Below are 17,462 nucleotides of genomic sequence, written 5' to 3'. Positions count from 1 at the left end.
GTCTCAATGATCTTACCGTTTTATGTGCTTGTGTTCTATTGTATGTTATATATGAGTATGTATAATTGTCCTCCTCTTCACCATTCTGAGCTGTTTTAACAATTATATAATAGACACATAAATGTACATCATTGGGTTATATCAGACATGAATGCATTATATTACAGTTATATTAGCAGTAGTTTTCACTTGCCCTGTTGTTTTGTGTTTTTTCGTTTCCTGCAGATGCAGCAGATCAGAACTGAAGCTAAAATTATCAGACATCCAACAGCAGCACAACAGATCAGAATGAGATTGTAGTGCGAGGACATGAATGACCCTAAGACCAAACAAATAATGCATGTATGTATATCAGTATTATCGACAGTAAAAATACCAAAACTCAATAAACTTCCACTTACCATAGACAGTAACATTACATCTGTATGAGATCTTCTGTTTGCCGCTGATGGTCAGTTGATAAAGTCCAGTGTGTTGAGTTGTGATGTCTGTGATGGTGAGATCTCCAGTCTGATTATTCACCTGCAGTCTGTCTCTGAATCTCCCATCAAGAACATCATCATATATTGAGATCTTATTAGCCACTCCATTGATTTTTGCTATAAGAGAATGTTCAGATCCAAATCTCCACAGTATCATATCATCTCTCTGTAGTTTAATATGAGTGTGTAGAGTCACAGATTCTCCCTCCATCACTGACTTCACTTCATCCCCAAACACACCTGCACACACAAACATACAGACAGAACTAGACGTTGAATAAATGTATTGAGAAATATAAAAAATTATAAAGACTACAATTTACACATTTTGGACTTTGGAAATTAGTTTTGTTATGTGCAAAAGGAGATGTTATTTATGTGTGTTACTTTTACATATTCAGTCTAAAATAAAATCATGCTAAAGTCCATTTCTTTATTGATGACAGAATTGAAGTTCTTTAGAGTTTCACAGAAATCTTAGCATAGAAAGACAAATAGCTTCCAGATCTTCTTTAACAGGACATAGATCATATAATAATATTTGATTATATGAGATCACAGACCTGAATCCATATTTACATCTGTGAATTAAACCAAGTGCGTCTTTAGACTGATCACAATAAAAATAAAATGAACATAAAGAAAAACTTTATAACAGCATTTCAAACTTTATAACTTACCAGTCAGACCACAGAAGCAGAAACAGAGATGAACACACGCGAGAAACATTTTCTTCAACACTCGACACAGTGATGCTATCGAGAAGAGTTGTGTAGAGATAAGTTCACATGTCTGTATCATTGGGTTATGTAAGATAAGCTGTAAGTATTGTGCAGAAATAACACAACTGCGTGCTCTGATGCTGTGAGCTTACGTGTCAAGATCGTACATTTAGATTTGTGCAGCAGATTTTTTTTCACAGATTCAGATGAACTGTTTGCTGTTTTATTACTTAAGCTGTATTCTTAGATCTATTCTGTAGATCTTTTTAAAAAAGAACAAATGATTACACACTGTAAAAAGTAAAAATTGGATCTACTTAAACATTAAAAAAATTGAGATCATTTAAGAGGATTTTTTTTTATTAAAATTGATAGCACCTAAAAACGTAAGCTTTTACAACTTAGATTTTTCACGTAAAGTGACAAACTTTAAGTTGAAAAAAATATTTTTAGGTGTAACCAATTGAAATAATTTAAGTTAATCAAACTTTTAATTTTTACAGTGTAGTTTAACTCAAGAGTTTGCGGTGCTTCCTGACTCTTTCTAAACAAAACGCATTCCTTAAAAAAGTTTTTGTAGGCTGTATCACAAACAATTATTTTGTAGTATCTTAACCATCAATACAATACAATACAATACAATACAATACAATACAATACAATACAATTTGTATAGCACATTTAAAAAACAACTTGTGTTGACCAAAATGCTTAACAAGGCAAGGAAAAATATAAAATACAAAACACAGAACATCAACAAAAACACAGCAGAGGTAGATGACAAAAAACATCAAGGTATAAAAGCTATTGAAAAGAAATACGTTTTTAGCGAAGTTTTAAAAAGTGTCAAGGTTTGGGCAGATCTGATGTGAAGAGGTAAGCTATTCTATAGCTTTGGTCCATAGACTCCAAAATCACGGTCACCTCTATTTTTGAGCCTAGTTTGAGGGACAGATAGCAAGTTTGAATTGCCCGATCTAAGTGATCTTGACCTAAGAGACTGGGTGGATCAGTTCAGATAAGTTTTGTAGAGACTTAAAAACAAAAAGCAACACTTTATAATCTATTTGAAATTTAACCGCCAATGAAGCTACCTCATATCTGTAAACTCCACAAGACCATATAGTCTCTTATTTTGTTAGATGTTTCATTATGGATGCTTATGTGCACTTTTTGTGAGTCCTGTGTGTTTATATTGTGTCCTATTTTTCAGGTTACCTTGAGAATCTGGTCCTGATACAAAACACTTTGATCTGGATTCTGACCAGAACCACAGTGAGCAACGTCATTTATTTCCATTTCTATGTGTATGTGTGTGTATAAACATTGATGTTTTTGAGGGTGTGTGGTTGAAGGCACGGGGGTGGTCCAAACTCTGCAGATTTATCTCTAACTTTTGTTGATAGCATCACTGTATTGACTCTATCAGACACTGAAGAAAATGTTTCTCATGTTTGTTTATCTCAGTTTGTGCTTCTGCGGTCTGGCTGGTAAGTTATAAACATGTTTTATGATTTTATAGTTTACTGTAAGAAATAATTCACATTTTCATTCAGTCAGAAGATTTCAGGAAGATTTGCACTCACTTTCTTACTTTTTAATTGAAACAAACAACAAAGCCTAAACATTCAGAGGTCTGATTCTGCATCTTGTGTTTATTTTTTAATTCTGTCTTCAACTGATTTTAAAAGCTAAAGGTTTCCAATTGTTTAACTACTTGTTAACGTTTTCTCAAGTTCTGTGTTAATTTATCTCTGTTTGTGTGTTTCAGGTGTGTTTGGTGATGAAGTGAAGTCAGTGTCAGTGATGGAGGGAGATTCTGTTACTCTACACACTGATATTAAACTACAGAGAGATGATCTGGTAGTTTGGAGGTTTGGACCTGAAAATTCTCTCATAGCAAAAATCAATGTAGTGGCCAAAGATATCTCAATAAATGATGATGTTCTTGATGGGAGATTCAGAGACAGACTGCAGGTGAATGATCAGACTGGAGATCTCACCATCACAAACATCACAACTCAACACACTGGACTTTATAATATAATCATCAGTGGCAAGCAGATCTCATACAGATTCAGTGTTACTGTCTATGGTGAGTAAAGATTTATGTCAGTGAAGGACAAAAAGTAATTTTTCTGAAACCCAAGCGACAATGATTTAAAAATAGGGAGGAAAAAACAATGAGAAAACAAATAATGATACGAAAAATAACGTACTCTGAACACAAAAAACTATTTATAGAAGTTTGTGCTGATTGACTCGAAAAGACATTCATGCTCAATGGCATGGAAAAAAGCAAAAAACAGTCTTGCCTTGAGATTGTGTTGCAATGGCATGCGGGTGGTCCAAACTCAGCAGACCCGACCTTTGTTGATAACATCACTGTATTGAGTAACAATATGTTTTAAATATGTAGCCTACACAATAACCTCATACGCTATAATAAAATACTATTCTATAATTATAATAATGTTGATATATTACACTTACATTATTATATTTTATATCAAATTTTCTGTTTTTTATATTAGTATATACATTATCTATATTTTTATTATATAGAGGATATTATACATTATTATTTCCTACTTATTTTTTCTACACATAAAAAGTTTGACAAAACGTAATGACAAATCTTCGCACTTTCCTTCCTCACTTTTTAAGTCTCTATGAAAGCGTCTGCTTAAAGGGACACTCCACTTTTTTAAAAAATATGCTAATTTTCCAGCTCCCCTAGAGTTAAACATTTGATTTTTAGGAAAATAGGAAAAATATTGAAACTCTTTGGTTATTTTTGAGCGCAATGCTAATGCACAGGAAAATCCCCAGTGTTAAATTAACTCTATCAGTGTTAAATCAACACTATTTGGTGTTTATATAATCCACACCAAGATCGGTGTTAAAAAAGACTGGTGTTAAAAATATAACTCTGAATCAGTGTTAAAGTTAATGAGATAATGAAGTAATGATTAAGACATTAATGGTGAACACCTGCTGGTCATTCAAGTCAATTACATTTTGGACATTTTCCTGTCTCTGAATTTTTGTTTTGATGGCTCGTTTTCTGGAGAAAGTGCTGGAATGGTAAGGAGAGACAGATTGTTGAATGCAATGGATGAATACTGTTGGGTGTATGCCTCCAAAAGCTTTCACGTTTGCCTCTCTATCAGCATCTCTGTTTGAAGATAAAAAGATAACTTGCTGAGTTATTTTCTAATTGGATAAGTTTGGCTTCTATCAGCTGTCAGAGCAGGATGCAGGTGCTCAACTGTTCCAGCATCCGCGCGTGTGGTTTGGTGGACGGATCTTCTTTCTGACGCGATGTCTCACAAGTCAAATAGACATTTATCACAAAATGTATCACATTAAATCTTAAGTTTGTGTTTGTTATGAGTTCATTTGAAGTCACCATTACTGTGACTAGTGTTTCCTTTAGTTAGGCACTTGTCCCTTGATCTTCTCTGATCTAACTTTCCTCTTTTAGCAATAGCAACAATGTTTTAGTAAAACCACTTGTTCATTGCTTCATGTAGAGGGAAAACCTTCCAGACCTTCTTAGTTTATTTTTATTATATTCTACTCTACAAATCATTGAAACATTTGATCACAAATTAATTATAAAGAAACAGGCATATAGAAAAGCTCTATGCAAATGACATTGTATTGAATGAGACTGCTGTAATGCTTTAGTGTTTTTTTGTTGTGTTTGTTGTTTTCTGCTTAAGAGAGACTTCATGATTTCTGATACAAATCTCAACAATGGTGACAGTTAATGGTAAGAAAGTTGCTACATTTTTGTCATGTTGCAATGCATGATGGGATTTATGAATGAGTTTTCTGCAATCCTGGTGCCCAGCGTGCATTGCGGCGTGGGGCTTTGTTGTTGATTGTCACCATGATTGTGTTTTATAGGCTGATTGTTGATGTCTCAGTGTGTCTGATTAACACCACAGATTAGATTTGGGTAAACAATATTTAACTCTTCAGGGTATGTGGACTATCACAGCACTGTTGGATTTCATGGGAGCCTCACAGGGTTGGCAGAACATAAATTAAACACTTATATTTAGTGATTACTTTTTTATGATAGCATTGAATCCCAAGACTTATACTTTCATACTAATTAACATAGCATGAGTTACAGACTTCATTTCTCTCATCTTCCTCTGCTTTAACAGATGTGTTTTATAAACTGCCACAGTTAGCAGAAGAAAACTAACACTAAACTTCAAGACCCAAGTACCCAACTAAAGGAAACACTAATCGGAGCAATGGTGACTTACTTTATTAACCAGATTTACAGCAGTTCTTTAGAAGTTCAACCTATCATCCATGTAACTCTGGATGCAAGTTGTAATTTTAGTTTTCAAACAGATATGATGATAGTGTTCATTTAACTATGGTGATTTCATCTATTGCATTTAATAATTTGGCTTTCTTCCACATTTTAGTATTACTTTATCCAGAAAAAGAGTCAACAAAATAAACAATTCCAAAATTGAGTTGATTTGACATGGAATGACCAGCAGGTGTTCACAATTAATGACTCAATCACTTCATTATCTTATTAACTTTAACACTGATTTAGTGTTTTTTTTAACACCAATCTTGGTGTGGATTATATAAACACCGAGCAGTGTTAATTTAACACTGGGGATTTTACTGTGTGGTCTAATCAGATTCAATGGATTATGCTAAGCTATGCTTAAAGTGGTACCACCAGACCTGGAGATCGGCTAAATGGATATCAAAACGGTAAAAATCAAATGTTTCACTCTAGGGGAGCTGGAAAATGAGCCTATTTTCAAAAAAGAGTGTCCTTTTAATGCCTAATGTAAACGTTATGGAAATGTAATAAGGAAGTCCAAACGTCAATCACTTGATCTTCTGTCTGTTGAAAGAAAAAGTATGTGAACCCTTTGGGCTTACTTGGATTTCTTCATAAATTGGTCATAAAATGTGTTCAATAAAAACATGAAAACGTATAATGTTTGTGCGGTATTAGTTTAAGCAGACTGTGTTTCTCTATTGTTGTGACTTAGATGAAGATCAGAACACATTTTATGACCAATTTATGAAGAAATCCAAGTAAGCTTAAAGGGTTCACATACTTTTTCTTTCAACTGTATAGATGCGCATCTCTGTCATACTGATTAAATGTCATATTAATAAATGTGTTTGTGATCGCATCCAATACTTTAATGTTAGCCTACTCCGGTGGAGACATACTTGCTTCGTCCAGCGACAGCAAAACCTCCTAAATCAAAAATGCAAAACACAATATTACCTGTATTAAATATGATCATGAATTTCTTTTCGAGTTCTTTTGCTTCGGTGACAAACTGCTCTAAAATGTTCTGTGGACTAGAGCTGCGAAAATTTGTATATGGAGCTAGATTGGGCGTCTTTTATGCAAATTGAAAACCTAATGCACACGACCACTCATGTAGGACACTCCAAATTCACTAACGTAAGAACAAGACACAATTCATGTGCGCATACACGTGTTGTGAATTAGGCGGAAATAATTTTTGGTTCCCAAAATCCTTTGCACGAGGCTGTTATTTTAGTTTTATTCTGTAAAGTCAAGATAAAGACTTGTTTCTAATTTTAACTTCTACTGAGCTTTTATATTTAAGATCTTTCTTATTTGTCAAACCTTATCTCTGTGTCTCCAGGTGTGTTTGGTGATGAAGTGAAGTCAGTGTCAGTGATGGAGGGAGATTCTGTTACTCTACATGCTAATATTACTGAAATACAGAGTAAAGATGTGATACTGTGGATGTTTGGACCTGAAAATTCTCTCATAGCAAAAATCAATGGCGTGGCCAAAGATATCTCAATAACTTCTGATGTTCTTGATGGGAGATTCAGAGACAGACTGCAGGTGAATGATCATACTGGAGATCTCACCATCACGGACACCACATCTCAACACACTGGACTTTATCACATGATCATCGGCGGCAGACAGAAGATCTCATACATATACAATGTTACTGTTTATGGTGAGTAAAAATTTAGAAAAAGTTCACTGGAAGTAAACACAGATGCATTGTATTATTCCAACTAGATTTGTTGCACTGTTGTGTTCCGAGACGTGTCCGAGTGCTTTTTCGTCTTTACTGAATTTGGCTACATATTTAATCTGACATCATTTGACAACATGATGCAGCGCTGCAAGAACAGACAATAGGATGACATCAAAGTACTGCGAGAATGATTTGAGAAATCATATGGAGGAGTCTGTCTTTGGATCGCTCTCGCGGTACTTTAACGTCATCCGCCTGCAAGTTCTTGCAGCTCAACATGAAGTCAGACAAGCTTTAAACCAGAGAACACACACAGAAATGTGTTTGGCGCTGGTTCAAAAAAGTGTAAGGGACAAAATCACAATGTATTTGAAAGTTGCTTGCTACGGCCTTGCATCAGTGTGATGAACTCAGAAATATTAACAGAGTAATTATGTTTATATATATTATATATATAGTTTTAAAACACTAATGAACTTTGGATAAACCTAAAGTACAGAAAAAAACAGTTTAATGTAGAATTTAGACCGTAAATAAATGTATCTCAAAATTATGAAAATTAACTTATGAAAGAATTTGTAAAATTACAAATTTGTGCTTTGGAATTAAGATATTCAAAGAACAGCAAAGATCTGTGAATTAAGACACTTTCATATTTTTACACATGTTAATTTTCTTCTTTAATTTCTTACAATTATTATCTAAAAAAAATTCATGTCACATCTAGTAAAAGAATCTGAGTCCATGTCAATTTCTTGATTAATGACAGAATGTTTTAACAAAATTATCATCATCTTCTTTAACATTGTGAATTAAAGCAAGTGTGTCTTCAGACTGATCAAACTAAAACATTAACTCTCTCCTGACATATCTAATTAAAATGCTTATAACTTACCAGACCACAGATGCACAAACAGAGATAAACACACATGAGAATTTTTTTTCAGGGGTCTGATAGTCACGCAACACAGTGATGCTATCTTGAAGAGTTGTGTAGAGATAAGTTCAGATGTTTGTATTATTGGGTTATTATAAGATACGCTGTATGTATTGTGCAGAAATAACACAACTGTGTCTGATGATGTGAACTTACGTGTCGAGATCATACATTGAGATTTCTGCAGCAGTTTCTCACAGATTCAGTTTGCTGTTTTATTACTCAAGCTGTATTCATCTCACAGACTCATACTACACTGAAAAAAAATGATTCATTCAATTTACTAATTTTTTTTAAGGTAAGTGCCCAGCTAGAAATAAAAAGTTCTAAGAACGTTCCCTGAAAGTTCCCGAATGTTCCCAAAAACATTCTGCCAACGTTAAAAGCGGCTAGTTTTTTTTAAGTTCTAGGAACGTTTCTGTTGTCTGAACGTTAGAGTAATGTTACATTTTACCATTTTTAAACGTTATGACAATGTCATGTTTTAATGTTCACACAATGTTTAAAACAACAGCTGTTTATTATATTGACTTGTTTAATTGTTATGTAAATGATAGAGAAACATTGCATTTCACTATTTTATAAAACATTACCTCTGTATGCAGTAAATACATTGCTGTAGAAAACTCAATTCACTTACTAGGTTTAGATGTTGATGTTTGTTTCATTTTAAGTCACCCTTATTGTGATTAGTGTTTGTTTTAGTTGGTCTCTTGACACTTGACTTTTTGCTTGCTTGTTTTTTCCTGGTTGTGTTGACTTTGTGTTGGTGCACCACATTTGTTATGAACATGCCAAGTTGATGGTGTTATTCTGTGGTTGTTGGTACATAATGGTAAAGATCATCACCTAATTCATTTGCTAATCAAGACTTTATTTTCTGTCAAAAATGTGGATGAGATCCGGTGCTTTCACGGCGGTTTGTCATTGAGGAGTTTTGGAGGCTTTGGACGGAAGGTGTCTGCTGTGTAGCTGGGATGCACAAACATCAGGGGTCGGACTGTGAATCTCAATCATGGTGACAATTAAATGAAAAACTTCATGCTGCAATGCATGCTGGGTATTAACAAATTACAAACCTCATTCAGGACTGCAGCATGCACTGCAGCATGGATAAATAAGGATTTTTTTAACAATTTTAATTGTCACCATGGTTGAGATTCATAGTCTGATTCTTGATGTTTGGGCATCCCAACTATACAGCGGATATTTTTTGTCCAAAGTTTCTAAAACTCCTTAATGACAAACTGCTGTGAAAGAGTTGGATCTAATATACAATATTGGCAGAAAATAAACTTTTGATTAGTAAATGAACTAGGTGATGATCTTTACCATTATGTACCAACAGCCACAGAAATACACTAATAACTTTTCATAACAAATGTGGTGCATTACCACAAAGTTAACACAACCAGGAAAAAACTAGTAGGCAAAAAGTCAAGTGTCAAGAAACCAACTAAAACAAACACGAATCACAATAAGGGTGACTTAAAATGAAACATCAACATCTAAACCTAGTAAGTGAATTGAGTTTTCTACAGCAATATATTTACTGAACATTCAGAAATAATGTTTTATAAAATAATAAAATGCAATGTTTCTCTATCATTTATATAACAATTAAACAAGTCAATATAATAAACAGCTGTTGTTTTAAACATTGTGTGAACATTAAAACATGATATTGTCATAACGTTTAAAATGATAGAATGTAACATTCCTCTAACGTTCAGAGACAACAGAAACGCTCCTAGAACGCAAAAAAAACTAGCCGCTTTCAACGTCGGCAGAATGTCCTTGGGAACACTCGGGAACTTTCAGGGAACGTTCTTAGAACTTTTTATTTCTAGCTGGGTGGTTGCAATCGATTTATTTAAGCTACATTTAAGCAAAAGTTTTTTGTTGTTTTTTTCTTTTTTTAATGTAGCTTAAATAAACTGATTGCGACCACTTACCTTAAAAAGGGTAAATTGAGTAAATTGAATGAATCATTTTCAGTGTATAGATCTTATTTCAAAATTACAAATGATTACATTACACTGTAAAAAGTGAAAGTTAGATCTACTTAAATATATTACTTCAATTAGTAACAATTTAAAAAATAAGTTTTGCCAACTTAAATTTTCTACTTAAAATGAGAAACCTTCTGTTGAAAAAAAATTATATTTTTTAGGTGTAATCAATTGAAGTTATAGACAGTTATAAACATATTTTATTATTTTATAGTTTACTGTAATAATTCTTATTTTTTTATCAGATTCCCACTGACTTGAAGCAAATAGGCAAAGCCTAAACATAAAAAATATGAATGTGTGAATTCAGAGATGTTATCTTTGTGTTTATTTTACCATTCTGTTGTTTTTAAATCTATGCCATGTCTCACAACAAAACTGATTTTAAGAGATAAATTGTGTTTGGACTTCTTATTTACCTACTTAGTATTTGTAAAAATCTTACATTTATGACAAATCTTGTCTCTGTGTGTGCAGGTGTGTTTGATGATACAGATGAAGTGAAGTCAGTGTCAGTGGTGGAGGAAGATTCTGTTACTCTACACACTCATCTTACTAAAATACAGAAAAATGATGTGATAGTGTGGAGGTTTGGACTTCAAAAGTCTCTTATAGCAAGAATCAATGGAGTGTCCAGTGAGGCCTCAATATATCCTGATGTTCTTGATGGGAGATTCAGAGACAGACTGCAGGTGAATGATCAGACTGGAGATCTCATCATCAGGGACACCAAACCCAAAGACTCTGGACTTTATGAAATGATCTTTAACAGTGCTAAAGAAAGTTCATACAGATTCAATGTTACTGTCTATGGTGAGTAAAGATTAAACATTCAGAGATCTGATTTCTGCATCTGTGTTTTTAGTTTTCCATTCTGTTGTTTTTAAGTCTATGTCATCATGTATTCCAAAAACTGATTTTAAAAGCCAAAGGTTTCTAATTGTATACAGAAACAAGTTCATCTTAAATTTAAGAGCTTGTGACTATCTGTTTTTGCAGGTGTGTTTGGTGATAAAGTGAAGTCAGTATCAGTGATGGAGGGAGATTCTGTTACTCTACAAAGTTATATTACTAAACTACAGACAGATGATCTGATACTGTGGAGATTTGGACCTGAAAATTCTCTCATAGCAAGAATCAATGGAGTGGCCAATAAGATCTCAATATATGATGATGTTCTTGATGGGAGATTCAGAGACAGACTGCAGGTGAATAATCAGACTGGAGATCTCACCATCACAAACATCACAACTCAACACACTGGACTTTATATAACCATCAGTGGCAAACAGAAGATCTCATACAGAGTCAATGTTATTGTCTATGGTGAGTAAAGATTTAGAAAACATTCACTGGAACTAAACACAGATGCATTGTATTATTCTAACTGAATTTGGCTTGAGCCCCGGACCTGTTTAGTAAAGCCCCGGTTGTTATAATAATATGCCTGATACGCGTGTCACTAATTTTAATGCACGTTAAAATATTTTCTATTACAGCCGAACCGCAAATCTCTCGTCAAGAACTGTCAATTTGCGTGTCAACTTCACGTCTGACAAGAACCGCCCACTGAGGGTTCCAGAAATTACTGACCAACTATCAATGAGATACTGTAGGGCAGTGGTCTCAAACTCCCGGCCCGCGTCTACTGTCAAAAATATAACATAGTTTTTCCTTCAAAAGCGAGAGAGTGGTACGTCTTTCGCTGCTACGCAACCTTGAGCGCGCTTCCCATTACGTTGAGGATAACTGAATGCGTGATCAGATTTTAATTGCACATCATCTGCACCTCACGTCAATCATATAATTGTCACCATGCGATCAGTTATTCTTGTCGGGACTTTGGAGTTTTCGTCTAGAGAAGATCTGTTACTCAAAGAGCTGTGCGGGGTTAATTCACACCAAGTCACAGCTTCAATGGCAACACCTCATATACGGACTACCAGCACATCCGGGAACTTGACTGTAAATTTCGTCACCGCCCCTTTTTGGGGGATAAAAAAGCAGCGCTTCCATTGGCTTCCATTCAAAATAGCGGAACAAAGCAACGTTTTTACACAGCCGGCACGCGTAAATAACTTATGAAATCACTCAGATTATTATTATTATTTATCTGTCCACCCTGCCTGCCATAAAGCACGAAAGATACATTAACACATTTAATTTGGTCAATATAAAAACATGTCCCTTTCATTCTCACAGCATCAAATTTGTGTAACAACGCCATCCAGTGATTGCTAGAAATATCACTAAGCCAGTTAGTTGTATGACTCGACGGAAAAGTGCACTCATTACTCTAAATATAGAGACATAATAAATAAATGCTAAGTAACTTTCAAATACGAAGTAAAATCATTCACTTGCTTTCCTGTTGACTCGATGAGGTACGAGTAAATGTCCGGGTAAGACACCTCTGGCCAATAGGGAGCGTTGTTACACAAATTTGATGCTGGGAGAATGAAAGAGACATGTTTTTATATTGACCAAATTAAATATGTTAATTTATCTTTCGCGCTCTATGGCAGGCAGGGTGGACAGATAATTACTCAACACGTTCAATCTGAGTGACTTCACAAGCCATTTACGCCTGCCGGCTGTGCACGAAGGCTGCCTTGCTCCGCTATTCTGAATGGAAGCCAATGGAAGGTCTAGTCTGATCTCCCCCAAAAGTGGGCGTGAACCTGTTCAGAGACATTCTATGACGTTGCGCCGGTTGTGCGTATAGGAAGGGAGAGATGAGATGGAACATAACCAAGTCACGTCCTAAATAAATCAGAAACACTACCTGGTTGTAGAATGTATTGTTAATAAATTCATATTCAGGAATTAAATTAGTTAGTTTAGTGCCATGTTTTGATATAAAGTTATTTAAGATAATATACAGTTATTTAAGATAGGTCTGTTGTCATGACAGGTCATTGTCATATTTGAAGACCCAGCTTTGACTCATCTTCAATGCTATAACTGAGGGAAGGGGGTTGTTCCCCAAAATCTTGCAATACCCCGATCATCCTCTCCTTAATACAGTGCAGTCGCCCTGTCCCATGTGCAGAAAAACAAACCTACATTTATGACAAATCTTGTCTCTGTGTGTGCAGGTGTGTTTTGTGATACAGATGAAGTGAAGTCAGTGTCAGTGGTGGAGGAAGATTCTGTTACTCTACACACTCATCTAACTAAAATACAGAAAAATGATGTGATACTGTGGAGGTTTGGACTTCAAAAGTCTCTTATAGCAAAAATCAACAGAGCGACCAGTGAGATCTCAATATATGATGATGTTCTTGATGGGAGATTCAGAGACAGACTGCAGGTGAATAATCAGACTGGAGATCTCACCATCACAAACATCACTACTAAACACTCTGGACTTTATGAAATGATCATCAACAGCACTAAAGAGATCTCATACAAATTCAATGTTACTGTCTATGGTGAGTAAAGATTTAGTAAATTCACTAGACATAAACACAGATCATGTTTTGTACTATTCCAACTAGATCTGATGCACAATTGTCATTTTTAAGGAGTAATTTGTCATAATAGCAGGGACATAGTAGCTATTTTTAAAGTTGAAATGGGGGATTGTCAGCTGTCGGTGGTGTGACTCTCAAAGTTACCACAGTAAACACTATTGAAACACCTAGCGTTAGTGAATGAAAGTACTAAAATATAATAAGATAAGCATTCAGCGCTAAACAACTTGGCCTAATTGGGTAAGGAAGAAAATTTGAAGAGTTTGGTTCCAAAACGCAATAAATCCATTTTGACAAATTTCGGTAAAAACGTGTTTTCTATACCAAGAAAGTGACAAGATGAAAACAACTATTTTCATGTTACAAACTTTCACATAGTATCTTTAGGTTATAAAAACATAAAAAATTCAAATCCATAATCCAAGATTTATTATAAAACTGATATTTTTTCACAAAATGCAATAAATCCATGACCATTTTTTTATTCAAAATGCTATAAATCTATTGAATCAATGTATAAATGTGCATTCATCTTTGCCATGTTATATTCATTAAGTTGACTAGTGGTATAGGGGAGAGCGGGGTATGTTGTCACACTTTTCACACTGTCTAACATTTACTGAGCACCATACATCAAAATGGTATAAATCTCATACCAAATGAAAGAAGGAAGTCTTGGGCACATATGTTGTATTCATAACATCTTTATATCTTATCTCATTACAGAGTTGTAGACTGTTGAATAGTGACTGTGCACTTGTGACAATTTGCCCCATCGGAGGGTAAGTTGTCACACTAGGGCGGGTAAGTTGTCACACTAGATTATCTAAAAATAAGAACACAACTACTTAATTGTGAATATTGATTTTAATTTTTAAACTCAAACCAAACTGGAAATATAAACATCCGTGCCTGGAGAATCTGGAAAAACAATTATTTCAATCCAAATAATGCACATTTCAATTAAGTGGCAAGACCACTTTACTTTGAACTTTGGTTCAAATGTTCTATGGCTTTCACATAAAACCAGATAACTGAATGGAACGCTGCAGATAACTTGCTTAACTTAACATGTTTAACCTCTGAACAAAACAGATGCCCTGTATGACTAATAGGACTCATCTCCAGAATCACAATTCTGACACACATAAATTGCCTGGCCTGAGGTGCAAGCATCATGGGCCCAATTGTTGCATTTTACACATTTTACCCAGGTCTCCTTTGGACGACTCTTTGAAAATGGCTCTACACAGACGAGGCAGAAGCACTCTTCATCATCTGATGATGACTCTTGCATGATTTTTCTTCTTTTAGCTGCCTTGTTTTTCATAGGTCCAGATTTCTGCTTCCCTTTCTTTTGAAACAGCTTTTTGCTAGATTGAGGCTTATTCTTTTCTATATCATGTTTTCTGAGCATGTTCGATGTGTTTGTTTGTACAGGGGCAAGTTGTCAGATGTGACGACTTGCCCCAAAGTCATTGAGACAACTTGCCCCATACTTACTTGTGTGCTAATGTTGTCTAAATCTCAAGTTTAGCTCATCATATCACTTTAGCTAAAGTATCAAAAGACACTTTACGGTCTCCTCTATTTTGTGCAAAATAATCATTTTAAACATTCACACCTAACAAAGTTGTATTGCATAAAATGTAAAGTGATTTTTTTTTACTTTTTAAGCAGAAAAATAAGAAAATTGTGCTAACTTCAGATTACAGTGATCTTGACCACATGTGAACAGGAAGTTCACTATAGAAGAAGAAGTCACATAAAGTGGCTATTTGATTTTTGAGATAGAGCCTCTAGTGTTGGAGTTATTAACAGTGTGACAACTTACCCGTGTGACAACTTACCCCGCTCTCCCCTACACTAATTAAAAAATAGACATTAATGGCATTAATCAAAACACTTCCTTTGTCATATTTAGAACACTGTCATTGCTGCTGTCATCCTTGGGACGTCCTCGCTGAAGTTTTTTGACAGCGATCAGCTGTAAAATGTTTTGATCCTGCTCGATTTTCATTGGCTTCAAGTATTATTGGATTTTGCGTAAAATTAAGAATTTACTTTTTAATACTGACCTAATACAATACTAATTTTGGTGGTAACTCTTTTTTTTTTTTAAAGGAGTTTATCGCGTTTTGGAACCAAACTCTTCAAATACACTTTTAAAACAAACCAGAGAACACGAACGGAATGGGCACTTGGTCTAAAATACAGGGGACAGAATGACCTCAATCCAGGGTTTGAATATGTCAAAAAAAATATTTAATTTAATGTAATTTATTATTTATTCTATCAAATGTTTTTTCAGCTTTTTTGCCCATTCCTGTCATCACCAGAGACTCTTCACAATGTTCTTCATCATCTTCAAGCTCAAATTGTTCGTTGTTGTGTTCAGTGTTGAATGTGAGAGATGTGAGTCTGTCCTGGTATAAAGGAAACAGTTTATTGTCCAGCATCAGTGTGACTTATCTCAATTCCAAACTCTCTCTACCTCTGGAGGTTGAATATCAGGATACAAACACATTCAGATGTGTGGTGAACAATGCCATTAAAAATCGAACTCAACATCTTAACATCACTCAACTCTGTCAGCCGTGTTCAGGTAGAACTGCAGTTTTGCTTAGAAATGACTTCACTTTATCTTTAATAAATGTAAATAATAAATTTCCCTTTAAGATATTGGCCATGTTAAAACATTTGTTTCATGTTGTTTTCCTCAGACTGCGTTTGCTGTTGTCATGATTCTGAAACTGTGATCAGATTGGTTGTCTCTGCTCTGGTGGGCGTGGCTGCGGTTGCCATTTTGGTTTATGACATCAGATCAAACAGAGTTGAACAGAAGAAAAGATCACAGACATCATCAGACTATTAGTGATGAAACATATATTATAGTTACATAAAACCACTATTTTTACTCTTCTTTTTTTATTGTTTGTTTGCTCTGTATATAAAACACTCTATATAACACATATTATTGCTTTAAATATTATGGAAGCCGATTTAAAAATATGAAAGTTCTGTCATCATTTACTCACCATAATGTTGTTTTAAACCTGTAGTTTTTAAATTCTGTTGAACACATGCTAAATGTGCATAAGTGCTAAGAATTATCGGAAAAGCAACTCAGATCATTCGCTTTTTATAGTAAAGGGCTGAGTAAACATACATTTGTGTTTTTTCTTTCATTTATTGTTTTACTTCATTTATCATTATATACTCTTACAATTTTTTGTATTCATTAATTTAAGCATTTTATCATTCACTTTTATTCTTTTTAAATGTTTTATGTTATATTGATAAAACTACTGAGCAAGTAAAATTATTTAATAAACTATCTTTATTATATTTACATCACTTCGTCTCCTGTTTGCTGTTTTTTACCTTCATCTATTTATTTGCCTCGTGGTTGATTTGAAGTATTAACTCACAACAGAGTTGATATTCAAGTACAGCTTGACACTATATACAGATTTCCTGAATGGAGAATTTCCTCAGTAGGACTGAAAGATCAGGGCCCGGTTGCATAAAGCACCTTAAGTTTTTTCCTTAAGTATGACACTTAAGGGGTAAATTCCCCTTAACTTCTGTAAGATAATAATTAAAGAGTTTTGCATATAATCCCTTAAACGGTTCTCTTAGGTAAGAGTAATCGTTAAGTGTTTCATGACAGTGACCCCAGTTTGTTGTTATAAAATACTATTGTTGCCATGGAGACACAACAGAAAAAACTTAAGGGTTTTTCTGCAACACCCTTAAGTTTAAAGGAAACAACTTAAGGTAAAATTACACTTAAGG

General features: G+C 34.5%; 1 protein-coding gene across 1 annotated transcript; it reads left to right on the top strand.

Annotated features, from left to right (window-relative positions):
- The first annotated feature begins 6,756 nt into the window (after positions 1 to 6,756).
- LOC129452992 (obscurin-like) lies at positions 6,757 to 13,765 on the top strand. The gene is made up of 4 exons (XM_073862207.1): positions 6,757 to 7,215; positions 10,666 to 11,001; positions 11,188 to 11,514; positions 13,287 to 13,765. Exons 1-4 carry the CDS (start codon positions 6,921 to 6,923, stop codon positions 13,628 to 13,630), a joined length of 1,302 nt encoding a protein of 433 aa, XP_073718308.1. The 5' UTR covers positions 6,757 to 6,920; the 3' UTR covers positions 13,631 to 13,765.
- The last annotated feature ends 3,697 nt before the right edge of the window (positions 13,766 to 17,462 follow it).

The sequence above is a fragment of the Misgurnus anguillicaudatus genome, chromosome 23 (assembly GCF_027580225.2).
Source record: "Misgurnus anguillicaudatus chromosome 23, ASM2758022v2, whole genome shotgun sequence".
NCBI lineage: Eukaryota > Metazoa > Chordata > Actinopteri > Cypriniformes > Cobitidae > Misgurnus > Misgurnus anguillicaudatus.
Note: the sequence above shows the minus strand (reverse complement) of the source record. Positions and strands in the feature narration are given on the sequence as shown.

What these genes read in the sequence shown, in the direction of transcription:
- LOC129452992 (XM_073862207.1), top strand. Translation starts at nt 6,921, where the DNA reads ATGGAGGGAGATTCTGTTACTCTACATGCTAATATTACTGAAATACAG. An exon ending in ATACAATGTTACTGTTTATG is followed by an intron (nt 7,216 to 10,665) that starts GTGAGTAAAAAT and finishes CTGTGTGTGCAG; the next exon opens with GTGTGTTTGATGATACAGAT. An exon ending in AGTCAATGTTATTGTCTATG is followed by an intron (nt 11,515 to 13,286) that starts GTGAGTAAAGAT and finishes CTGTGTGTGCAG; the next exon opens with GTGTGTTTTGTGATACAGAT.